Raw genomic sequence first — 13347 nt, forward strand, 5'->3', positions numbered from 1 at the left:
GTCACAGCTTAACTAGTCTCTCCCTGCTCCAACCCACCCTGCACTTAACTTCACTTGTAAAGCAATTCCCATAACAGAGCTTGATCACATCTCTTCCTTTCTCCGATGCCCATGGAATAAAGGTCAAACTTGTTCGGGGATGTTCATAATCTGACTTCAACCTGTCTTTCCAGCCCTCTTCTACTCTCCCTTAAATATAACTTCCTATTTCAGCCAGAATATTCTTTTGCATATTCCCTCTCTGTACCTGTACAATGCATTTGCTTCTAACACTCTATTGCTTGATTCAGGTATTAGAAAATTTTAAACATGTCTGAAATATGTAAGTAAATTTCATATCTATGTAAAGAAGCTCTTTTTTGAAGTATAAAAAACATAACCTCACACATCTTTGATATGTCAACTTTGTTTTCAAGCCTGGGGCAATGGTAATGTAGCTACCTCCTTTCACTACCAGGGGAAAAGCCATCCCTTTACATCTCAAGTCTAATTATACATTCTACCTTTAAATAGTCTTCAATCACACATAACTAATAAGCATCTAAATATTTATAGAACACCTACAGAAACACAAGTTGAAGTCACAGAAATATTTATTAAATCAAAAGTATACCAATAATCACCAAAATGATTTTATTTTTGTCAATGACGACATGCATTACACTGAGATTGTATCATTACTTTGTTTGGTTTCCTTAAATATTACTTAAGTATGCATTAAAAATATATGTTTACATTTAAGAAACGTAACATATGAAAGAAGTCCTGTGTAAACATACTTCCTTCTAAATATATTTTCCTGCTTTGTTTCATACGTAAATAACTTAATCTACAAAGTCATAAATAAAACTATTACCTCTTATAGCTTAAAAGTATATATAAATTTTGGAGCTTAACAAACGTGTTCTCTTTATGATTTTATATGTAACATGCAGTATTTGTAGTATGTGTTATCAAATGACTTATCTTTATAAGTTCTTACTGTCTCCAAATAGTTCTCCCAATAATACAATTTCCGGTGCACTTGGTAAAGATGAATGCATCTGAAAAGTCAAAATGGTCAAAAGACTAGATGTTTTAAACAGTACAGAAGGTTGCCATTTAAGTATTACTAGCCTCATTAAAATCATCTGACTTTGTCTGAAGAACAAAAAAATGCCACTGAAGAGTAAATGGAAGCTAACAAAGTTTAAAACAAAAATAAAACCAGATTAAATTTGTATTAGTCTTGGAAAAAATATTCCATTGAGATTCTGTTACAGAAACAAATTAATATCATCCTAAATTTCTAAAATTTACTTTGAATCAAACTTTGAGTGCTTAAAACTTTCAGGGTAAAAGTAATGGCACATAAAAATGATCTTGGAAAGACATTACAGAATATAAGATTATTTAGTTTTTGTTTAATAACTGGAAATCTTTATTCCTTCAGAAAATAGTAGCATTTGTTGAACGACATCTCCTGTTTAATAATTAGATAACCATTAGTTATCTATTTAGCTATTAGATAACCCCTCAGGATATATTAGGTAAGCACTCAAATTATTTTTATGTAATAAAAAAACAATTTTGCATTTTGAAATGTTTCATATTATTTTTTATGCTGTCATTTTCTGAGTATAAGACCTAGAAAAACATTCTCAATTAATATTCTCATTAAATTTAAATGATTCAAATGATAAATAATATTAAGCTAAGTACTGTTATTCCTTTTAAAATCTAAGTACTTAAAAGTTTTATTTTTCTAACAATACAAAACTGATCTGGTTCACACTCTTAACTGCCAGACAAATTTTATGTTTAAAAAACTAAATATTCTTTCTTAAAGAGCAAATTACAAATGTTTTTTGTGCTCATAAAAAACAAGATTCTAATATACATAATGAACCTAAATCAAAATTCACAAATGGTGGCTAAAATTCTGTCAACTTTTAGCCCAATACAAAATAAATCCAGTTATTCTGCATAAATAATTCAAAATTAAAGTTTATAATGGAAATGTAAACAAGTCATAACTACTACATTACCACTGATGGGTTCCTTTATACTTTAACCAGGTACAGCAGATGTGCACATCTGACAGACTGCCTACGACATTAAAGCTATCACAGCTATAAATAAGGAATACATAAATATGAACACTGCAATGCCAAAGTATTAGAGCTGTTTAAAAAAGATGTGACGTAAACACATCTGGATGGTGCTTTCTGTAAGCAACTTTTCATTGATTCATAAAGCTATGGTTTTATAATTCTTTTAAAAAGGACAATGTTTTTACACTGCTGCATGCAGTAATTTCTTTGTACATTCTTGACTACAATGTGATTTTCAAAACTTCTTGCAGAGCTTGACGTCTCATCAGGATTTTCCAGAAAGTCAGCTTGTCATATTTTCAGCAGCCTTGAACAAGAAGGTAAGATTCATTATAACAAAACCATAGAAAACGAGGTACCATGTAAATAAATGTCAATACTGCACTGTCATTAACAAACAACCTGTCTTAAACATGTACCAAATCACTTTTATCAAGATAATGCAATGGTTTTCACTTTTGTAGTGCATTAGAACCACCTTTTGAACTGATTGCTAGTCTAACAGTAGAAAACCGCTATTTAATCTTAGTTAATGTAAAAATATACTGCTACTTGAAAATTTAACCTATAACAGATCTTATCCACATAGTCTTTACTAGTCTGTTTCTGCAAGTTTCATTATAGTGTGATAAGGAGATTAAGATGGAAAGACTTTCCTGTTATGTATAAGCTGGAGAAAAAAGGGCAAGAGAAGAATAATGAGCACATGGCTAATCCTGCTCCACCTATACCACCATTATACTTTAATTAACATTTCTTCTTTGTTGGAAAATTTTCAGGCCCTCCTCCCCACCTAGTTTTAATGAGATATTGGTATACTGGTTTTAGACTATGGTAGAAATATGTTTTAAGAGGCTTTGTGTGTGACTTACCTTCCATTCGAATGGGCAACACTTTCTCATTTTCATTCAACTTTATTGATTTTGCCTTCATATGAGACTACAGTCCACTGGATGTGAGATAACCAGTATGCCAAAAACTGAGAAAGATATGTTATTTAGGTAGTTCTGACTCTCCTACCCTAATACCTTGGGATTTATTTTGTCTACAGAAAGGCTATGCCAAAATACTTCTGTCAGTCTCTCTTGTACATTCTTTTCAGATAGGTTATATGCCTCTGGTTTCTTTATAGCACTCAAACTGCATTACAATACAAAAATCTCTACCTGGAAGTAATCTGTGCATATCCATTCACAGTAGAAAGGATAAATAAGTTATAGCATAATTTGTATAATGAAACATAATTATTGCTGTGAAAAGGAATGTGTTACACAGTCTCACACAATATAAATGAACCTCACAAACATGTTAAATGAAACAACCCAGTAAAAAAAATTGTATTATAAGATTCCACTTATATCAAGTTTGAAAATTTTACAATTAAACTGCAGTGTTATAGGTCCACGCTTAGTAAAACTGTTAAAAGGTAAGAAAGTGTCTACCATAAAAATCAGGACAGTAGTTACTGGTGGGGAAAGCAGAAAAGAGAAGTCAATGATGGGGACTTCTCTCTCGGGTGCTGGCAAGGAGAGATGTATGGATATTCTCTTTATGCTAAATTTTGCTCTGTAAATGTTCTGTTCACATTTTTGTGTTATATTTAATAATCAAAAAGTTTTAAAAAGCACAAAACCAACAATCCAAATTACTGGAATTTACTAGAGATGGGTAAGCTAAATCTTTTATATAGTTCTATTTCCACAAAGAAAACAGGATAGAGAGAAGCCACTCTGTCCTTAAGCGGGACTAACTTAGTTTCAGTATTCATGGTGAGTTCGTGTGCAAGCAAGAAAGGGAACTTTCCCTTTCCAATCTTGGCAATTAAAAGATGCTAAATTTGAATCTGACAAAAGATGGTTCTCTGGGCTCATTTGGCAGCACAGCTCAATTGCCCTCAGCAGTTTCCTGGTATCTGAGCCACTGAGTCTCCCTTCCCTTCTATTTACTTATTTATTTTTACTATTATTTTTATAAGTTTGTGCCAAACTAAAGACATATGCTAGTGAGCAAGACATTAAATGTTTCCAATTCTTCCCTTTTCTTGAAGGATTAAATTCATGTTCACAGCCAGGTAGTTCTTACTTTCCTGGAATCCCAGAAGTCTGACATGACTCCCTTCATTCTGTACCATACAGGTCCCTTTCAGCCCAAGCTGGCAGTGTTTTGTGCTGAGACGGTTGACTGTATCTATGAGTTACACACCTGATCTCACCAAAAGGCTCTGCAACCACTCTTGGTCTTCTCTCCAGAGTGTGCTATCTGGAAAGACTGCGAATTTTCCAAAGCAAGTGCTCGTTCCTTTTTGCTTACCAGTTTCTTCCTCAATTTCTCATTCTTACATTTTACTATAAGTGGCAAGGAGAAATCAGGCTGCACTTTCCACACTTCGGAAATTTCTTCAGCTAAATATCCAAGTTTAGTGCTTACAAGTTTTATTTTTCTTTCAAACAGTGTAACATAATTTAGCCAAGTGTTCCGTCACGTTATAGCAAGCATAGCTTTTCCTCCAGTGTCCAATAACACGTTCCTCATTTCTGCCTGAGACTTCACCAGAAGGACCTTTAACATTCATATTTCTAGCAAGATCCTGTTCCTAATACATGTATCCTCCAAGAAGACTGAAGCCTTCTCTACAGCTCTCCTCTCCCTTTCTGAGTCCTCACCAGAATCTCCTTTAACGTCTACCAATAATCTCTTCAAGACAATCTAGGCTTTTCCTATCAAGTGCATTAAAACCTTCCAATCTCTATTACTGCCTAATTCCAAAGCCACGCCCATATTCGTAGGTATTTCTTACAGCAACAATCCACTTCCCAGCAGTAAATCTGTTCATTTCTAAGGCTGCCATAACAAAATAGAACAAACTGGAATACCTTAAAATGACAGAAGTTTATTCTCTTATGGTTCTGGGGGCAGAAGTCCAAAATCAAGGTGTCAATAGGGCCACCTATTCTCTGAAGGCTCTAGCAGAAGATCCTTCCTTGCTTCTTCCTAGCTTCTGGTGGCTGCCAACAATCCTTGGCCTTCTTTGCCATCACTCCAGTCTCTGCAACTGTCATCACATGGACTCTCACCTGTATCCATCTTCACATGATACACTGTGTATCTGTCTAAATTTCCCTTGTCTTATAAGGACAGCAGTCATTAATCCATTATGATCTCATCTTAATTTGATTATACCTACAGATTACACCTACACTATTCCAAATAAAGTGATATTCACAGGTACCAGACTTGAGTATATCTTATTTGGGGCAGGCACAATTTTACCTACAACACAAGGAAAATCCTAACAAAGTTGGAGACTTCTGGGTAAAAATAACATGGTCCATGATAGTAGCAATTTTTGTGATCTGAACATGCTACTAAGCTTCTGGTCTTCAGAATGTCTTCTGATGGTGATAAAAGCTACTTTAATCACATTTAGAATCTTTAACATAACTTGCCATTAGTCATTTGTTAAACAAAAAGATTTTTATTTAGAATGAACTAACCTTTAGTGCTTCAGTGGCCTTGCGAAGTTCCTTAATAACTGACGATAAAGCTTCTGGGTTAATTCCTTGTTCACAAAGCCGCACACAAATAGACAGAGTCTCCATATCTAAGCCAGTATTCAAAATCCTTGAAATCTCGAGCAGAACTGAAGAAAAGAGAAAAATTTAAAAAGAAAATCTTACATTTAAAATCTGCACAGAATACTTTTGTTTTTACTTCACATAATAGTGCAAATACCAAAGAACTAGCACAGCATCCTTATCTTTGGAAACAGGCATGTAATACTGTCTTGTCTTGCCTTTACTTAGCTCTAGAAACTTCAAAATAAACTTGCACCCTCCCTCCGCATCACTGTTTTTTGCATCTGTTTTTATTCTCTCACTCATTTAACATCTATCTATAATTTATGCAGCATAATCAGGATCATTCTCAACATCTCCCCACTTTTCAGTATTCTTTTACAATGTAATTTAGTCAGTCATATAACATCCCATTTTATGGAAACATCATATATTAATCGCTCTGGTTTAAGAGTTAGGTGGATCTTATGTTTCCCCTATTAATAATACTGTGATAAGCACCTGTACATACTAACTTACTTTTATTTTATCAGGATGAATTTCTAGAAGTAGAACTGTTCAGTCAGTAATATACATGTTTACAGCTTTAAAAATATTTAGAAACTTTTACAATTTGATAGCGAAATCCTGTTTGTTGAATCTAAGAATTGAAATGAAAGCTTATTATTTTGTAACTTCATTTTCATAGTACTTCATTTTATTACAGTTTATAAAAGTATATTTCACATAAGCAGCACTAGCATAGAATCACAGGATATAAATACACTGGCTGCATTAAACTTTGTTGTATGGTGGCTTTTTCTCAGAGTATGTTTAGAATTTTTTTAAGTCATGGTCAACATGTTACCTGTTTCCTGTATCACTTTCCTTTGGCATTATGCTTAGAAAGTTATTCCCGATAGAAAGATTATATAATTATTCACCAGTATTCTCTTCCAATACTGTAAAGTTTACTTTTTCCCCTCCAAAAATATTTAAATAAACATTTAACCCCCTGGAGTTGGGTAGAAAATAGAATCTCTACCTTTTCCTTCCAGAAATAAGGAAATAGTTGTTCATTACTATTTATTGAATGATCTATCCTTTGGCACTCAATTCAGATGCCACCTTTCTCACATAGTAGATTCCCATATGACCATGAATTTGTTGCATGTCTATCTTGTGTCAGAGATACAATTTTAATTACTAAATTTATATTCCATGTAGTGGGTTAAAGATGCCTTTATCTTTTAGTACCATAAGCCCTTTCATTCTCTCCGTGAACTTTAAAATATTGATCAATTCCAAAAACAAATTCCATTTGGATTCTGATCTAAATTACATGAAAACTACACATTATTTTGGGATGGACAGACGAGTTAACAATGTTAAGTCATCTATTAATTTAAGTCTAAATCCTCCCAAAAGCTTTTATAATATTCATGGTGTTCATGAGATGGGACTTTCCCAATTTTTCATATCTGATATTAATTTTCATCTCTAGAAATTTATATCTTTTAAAATATATATGTCTTCCATACCTTTACTTAACTTTAGAACACATGGAATACAGTCCTAATGTCTCTGTCAGCTAATCCTACCACCTGTGGCAATTTTGGGTCTGTTTCAACTGACTGAATTTTTCTCATGATGGGTCATCATTTCCTGCTTTGGCTACCTAATAATTTTTTATTGGATGCCAGACTGTGAATTTTACCTTGTTGGTGCTGGATGTTTTTCTATTTCTATACATATTCTTGAGCTTTGTAATTAAGTGGTTATCTGGAATCAGTTTGATGCTTTGGGGTCTCTTAAGATTTCCTAGTCAGGACTACTAGAACCCTATTTTAAGTGTAGGGTTATTCCCCATCACTGAGGTATGACCCTCAGTATTCTACCCAATGTCTTGGGAATTATGAAGTTTTACATTCTGGCTAGTAGATACAGGCACTATTCTCAATCCTGTGTGAACGCGGTGTACTGTTCCCTCTAATACTTTTAAGATGGTTCTTGATCCAGCTTTTTTGAGTACTTCTCTGACATACAAATGCTAGTCAAGGCTCTGCTGAATACTTAAGGGGGACCCTTCTGCAGACCTCCAGAATTTTCTCTGGGTGCAGCTTTCCTCTCAGGTACCCTGTCCTACAAGCTCCACCTGCTGTGGTCTCCCTGGACTCTAAGATCCATCTGCTTTATTCAGGATGTCCACTGGGTGGTCCTCCCCTGGATTCCTTCCCTCTCCCCACTGCATTTTGGTCTGGAAACTCTATGAAGGCAGTAAGTTGGGGCATGATACTCCCAACATGCTAATACTTTGCTCTTCAGTTGATTTCAATAACTCTATTTAAGATTTCTAATTTCCTACCATAATCTCGTGTTCTTGTTTCATAGTTAAATGATTATTTATAACCACTTCTATTTTGTGGCTTTCTGCTTTTCTCTTTTTGAGGCTTTATTCTTTTAAGCCATTTTTGAAATTTGTTTCTTCAAGTATAAGAAAACAGCAAAAAACAAAGTTGTTAAGAATGTGTTCTCCACAGCCAGACTACCTGGGTTGAAATTCCACTTCAGTTATTACTTTGTAGGCAAGGTAACCTCTGTGCCTTTATTTCGTCATTCTGTAAAATGGGGATCATCGTAGCACTTATATGATTGTTGTGAGGATTAAAGCATACAGTTAGAATGGTGTTTGGCATATAGTAGTGCTCAATAATAGATTTGGCTATTACTTTTACTTTCTTTTCTTTTTTCAAGTTAGTTGTTTATTTGCTTTTTACCTACGTTAGGTGCTTTGTGATTTTTGACTGAAAGCTCATATTCCAGTTTTTTTCTTGCATGTCCAGGATTGGTAATGCATTCTTGGATAGGCAGTATCACACTGGCCTCCACCCTCATGATCAGGGTTTGTGGAGGCATCTTGGCTTCAGACACACAAGACACATGGATGGTGTTGCTCAATCCCTAGCCATGACAGGTGGCACACTTCCAGCCCTCAGCTTCACTGAGGCAGGGCAGCATGCTTTGTCAGGTTTCATTCCCAATCCCATGCTGTGATTCCCATCTGCTCCTTTCTTTGGGGGAACTTCCTCTCTCTAATCAATGGAGACTTCCCCTTCCTGTTTTTTAAACATGGTTATGCTCATAATTGTATATTTTAATATTTTGACATTATTTCTTGTCATTTTTATATGCTTGAAGCAGAAAGTTTCAGCCAGTGCTCAATTATTAATTTTGATAGTGGACTGTCAATTTCTTTTAGTTTTGGTTGTTTTCATGAACAGATTCTACCTCACTCTTACATATTCTAAGTGATTAGTCCTAATATTCTAGATTATTACTTTTACTTTGTAGTCAGCCACTCTAACAAATTCTACTGAAGCGTCTCAGTTTTTCAGTTGACTCTTGTGTTTTCTAGTGGGATACAAATAACTAACTGTTTTTGTGACCTTTTTATGTTCTTATCCTGAGCTATTTTCTAAACCATTCATGTCAACGTTTTTTGTAAAAAGCAGTGAAAGTATTTCCCATTTTATTTAGAATGTATTTAACATTAAGAATGTTGTTTTTATATCATTATCTTTTAACATGTTAAAAAAATGTAGTTTTCTTTGCTAAGATTTTAAAACAGAAAAAAAAATGTTGATTATAATATTTTTTCATCAATCACTCAAACAACCAGGTAGTTTTTTTTTTTTTCTTTTTGACTTGGTGAGGTAATATACTGATTGACCATATTCACAGCTGAATAACACTGAGCTTGAGAAATTCCTACTTTTTCAGTCCTGCTCTTTACCTGGGCTACTCACTGTAAACACAACCCTGAGAAACAACAGGAGGAAAGAGCAGCCAGGGCTTTGTATTCTTGGCATGCAGAGCAAGAATATACGAGTATGCTTTGGGCTCATGGAAGACTAACTTGAAGTTTCAGTATGCATGGTAAGTTAGTGCTATATAAACATGGGGGAAAAAATCACCTGAGATTTAAAATCAGAGTGTGTGCAAGCAAGAAAGGGAACACTCCCCTTCCCAATCTCAGCAATGAAAAGATGCTAAATTTGAATTGACAAAAGATGGCCCTCTGGGCTCATTTGGCAGCACAGCTCAATTGCCCTCAGCAGTTTCCTGATCTCTGAGCCACTCTGAGCCTCCCTTTCCTCTCCTTCCTTTTCTTTTTTAGTATTTTGATTCCTGATTTTAAAAATAAATCAAATATAAAGGCTAGCCCAGGTGAAATCCAGTTGGCAGCTATGAGCACTATTGAAAACTGACAGCCTTTGTACCCTTTCATTAAGAGGCCACATATTCTGAATATTGGTATGCTTTGGTTAAATAAACATTAATATTTAGTTCTGAAATCTAAGGACACAAACCACACACAAAAAAATAAATACTGAAAGAAGGGAGGAAGAAAGAAGATGAGGAGAAATACTACATCCTAAAGGAGGGTCCGACTCAAAAAGTTTTGAATACTTCTGGGTTGGCTCTCACAGATAGATTTAAATAAAAGTGAAACCCACATTACCAGAATTTCAAATAACAATGATATTTGAGTAAGTCAGCCCAGCCCCTTTATTCCTCCATATGAAATCTATCTTTCCATACAGGTAGAAATTATATTTGCAAATATCTGGACTAAAATTACTCAGAACATTCAAAACTCGTTATGTGAAAAGTATTTATCAATATTACATCTAATTTGCAAAGAAGAGCCAGTGATTACTAGGAAATCTGCCACAGTCCAGTTTTTCCAACCCAAGAAGATCCAAACTTTGGGGAATAATGTGGCTGCCTTATGTTGCTATAACATTCTGTTTTTAGTAGTGGTATTTCCATTTACAAAATATAGTAATTCTTGATTGCTGAAAATGTGTAATCCTAGAAAACGTAGCATTCCTAGGCATTATGTTAAATTATCGCTGGCAGCGAGCCACACATTTTTTTTCTAAACAAGAAAAGGATTGGAAGCTATAAAATGGGAGTGTGACAAGATCAGATTTTCATTTTTAAAAGATGTTTGCTGCATAACAGGGAGTGGACCTTGGAAAGGGATAGAATACATGTGCAGAAAAAGTCTACCTAAGTTACTGCAATTTCAGTGAAAGACTGGTGTAAATGTGGACAGGAGAGATTAAGACAAGTGGTCAAATCTGACAGAGATCAGTGAAGAATTGAAAGGGTTTAGTGAAGAATAGGAGGTAGGAGTGGTGCCTCCCAGGTTTCTTTTTCATAAGAGCGACTAGATTGATGGTAGAATGGACTATACGTTTGCTTTGATGACATTGCCTTATACACTGAAGACTCTCTGAACTCCTTTTTCTAACTACCTGATAATAACATAGTAGTATACTGAAGCCTCTAGTAAGAAAAGGTACATTTTTATTCTTGTTGTCAAAAGCGAAACTACTAGCAGTAAAAAAATTAGAACATAAGGCAAATTCCAGAATATAAGAAAATAATTAAAGTATGAAGCTATTGATAAAGTATCTAAAATTTCAAAATACTGAAAAGCAAAAGAGGCAACTGAGTACACTGGAGGAAAGTAGTTGAAAGACATTTCTGAGTGTTTATGATCTAAGAGTGAAAGCAGATGATCTTATGCAATAGACCTTATACTAAATCAGAACTAGGATCAATCAGGTTCCCTTCAGAGTGACCTGTGCAGATAAATAACAAAGTCCACTGCTTCTTCTCACCTGAAGTGTCGTTATAAAGATCCTTTCGTTTCACAATAAAATTACAAATATATAGCTGAGTTCTACAATCCATACAAATCACTAATATCTATTCAAAGATTAAATCACTGCTAGGTGACTAATACTGATGGAAGGGAGGCAGTAAAAAGATGAGGAGAAATACTACATCCTGAAGGAGGGTAGCAAGACTCAAAAAATTTCGAATACTTAGGGTTGGCTCTCCCGGACAGATTTAAATAAAAGTGAAACCCAAATTACCAGAATTTCAAATAACAAGGATGTTTGAGTAAGTCAGCCCAGCGCCTGGGGCAAGCTAAAGTTTTACTTCTGGAAATGTGGGTGGAGGAAGGTGGGATTATAAAACAACTGCATTTAGAACTTTTTCAGTTTGGTGTATGGTCAATTATTTACAATGCAAGTGTCACTATGTTTTCTTTTGTGCCTCAACCATTACAGGCAGCATGGAAAATATTTCAGTGTTTTTGCTGACTATGCAATAATTCGACTTCGCGTTTTATGTGACTGATTTGTCTTGGACCCAATTATGGCACAATAACAGGGATTTTATATAAGTTTAGAGTTCTAATGGACAAGACAATATCTTGTCACATTTACTGTCAACCTGTGGCCTTTCTTTTCACCTTTAGGTTTGTGGACAAACTGTGTGTACAGCAGTGTCTCTAATACTTACCTTCTCTCCTCTATTTTTTTTTTTAAATCTGGTCTTTCTTCACTTTTTCATGTTCTTATACTCATTATAATCTTCATTTTACACAAAGTTCTCCTAGTAAAAATCTTGATGCAACCAATACAAACTATCAGCTCTCATTTCTACATCGCAGTTCCACCGCAGATAAAATGTGAGTATTCTATTCAAATGAGATCCTATGGCCATATAATTAAGGAACCTAAGCACAGCTAACGTAAGAAAATTGACTAGAAGGGAGTCCTCAGTCTTCATCCTGTTTAAAAAATACACTGGCTTCCAAGCAAAGAAATATAAGACAATAATGTTACATACATAGTTTGTGTACACAAATCCACTTAAAAATAAAACTAATGAGCTGTAACACATCAAGAAGGATGGGAAAATAGGCTAAATATGGTGTTAAGAACAAAATTCTGTTTTTTTGAAAAACAGGCAGATACTTGGTAAATAAAAAACGAGATGCAATGGCTCTGATAAGTTAATTCTTCTAAGCAACAGCTAGTGCATAAAAAGCCAGAAGTCTTATCGGAAGTCCCATTAAGGAGATGTATTGGAGGTGGAGACTACTGTGAAGGAGAAAGAAATGCGGCATGAAAGCTTAGTAAGAATTACACGGAGTTATGTTATCCGAGAGATAAAGGCTGATGTGGGTCTCCCCTGAAAATGGAGAAACCAGTTTTACGTCCATCATTCACATATAGGTTGGGTGTGAATAAAAGAGACCAAAAAAAGGAGCATGCAAGTGGAACAACATCTTATATGACCCCCAAATAATACATCACCTTCGCTATGCTATGCCTTTACCTAGCTATCTTATTGAAATATTCACGTTATAACCCTAAGAGATAACCTTATTTTACAAGGCGGGGGCGGGAGACAGGTTCCAAGACAAACATTTACGTAGTTTCCAAGCTCACCACCAGAGGTCTAAAGGCAGAGCCGGCATCAGAGGGTAGAGGGTAAAGTAACCCCAAGACGTGTGTTTCATCTTCTACTACGTGTGTAGGCTTTAATCTGCGTGCCTCGGGGCGCGAAAACAAATAAATATACCAATTTTCCGGACACCGGCGTCACCTCCTCGAAGTCAAAACTGGGGCAATTCTGATGAAGGGGAGACTTGTTCATTAACAGGATATTTTAAAAAGCGCCTACTAGAGTGCCAAGCACAAAAAAGTAGCAATGACCAAACATACGGCCACTGTCCGCACGGGGCTTAGAGTCTTGAGGACTGGACAGTCTGAGCCCCGCTCGGGACTAAGACTAATGGGTGACCCGCACCGGACCACCGCGCTGGGGGT

General features: G+C 35.3%; 1 protein-coding gene across 1 annotated transcript in view; it reads right to left on the reverse strand.

The window, feature by feature from the left end:
* Positions 1-575: 575 nt before the first annotated feature.
* MZT1 (mitotic spindle organizing protein 1) overlaps positions 576-13347 on the reverse strand; it is a 13389-nt gene continuing 617 nt past the window's right edge. The window contains exons 2-3 of the mRNA XM_006913782.3: positions 5588-5733; positions 576-2400 (exon numbers count right to left, since the gene is read on the reverse strand). Of these exons, the coding sequence (XP_006913844.1) occupies positions 2377-2400; positions 5588-5733 (170 nt within the window). The 3' untranslated portion in view covers positions 576-2376. The remainder of the gene's footprint in view (positions 2401-5587; positions 5734-13347) is intronic.

This window comes from Pteropus alecto, unplaced genomic scaffold (assembly GCF_000325575.1).
Source record: "Pteropus alecto unplaced genomic scaffold, ASM32557v1 scaffold72, whole genome shotgun sequence".
Classification (NCBI taxonomy): Eukaryota; Metazoa; Chordata; class Mammalia; order Chiroptera; family Pteropodidae; genus Pteropus; species Pteropus alecto.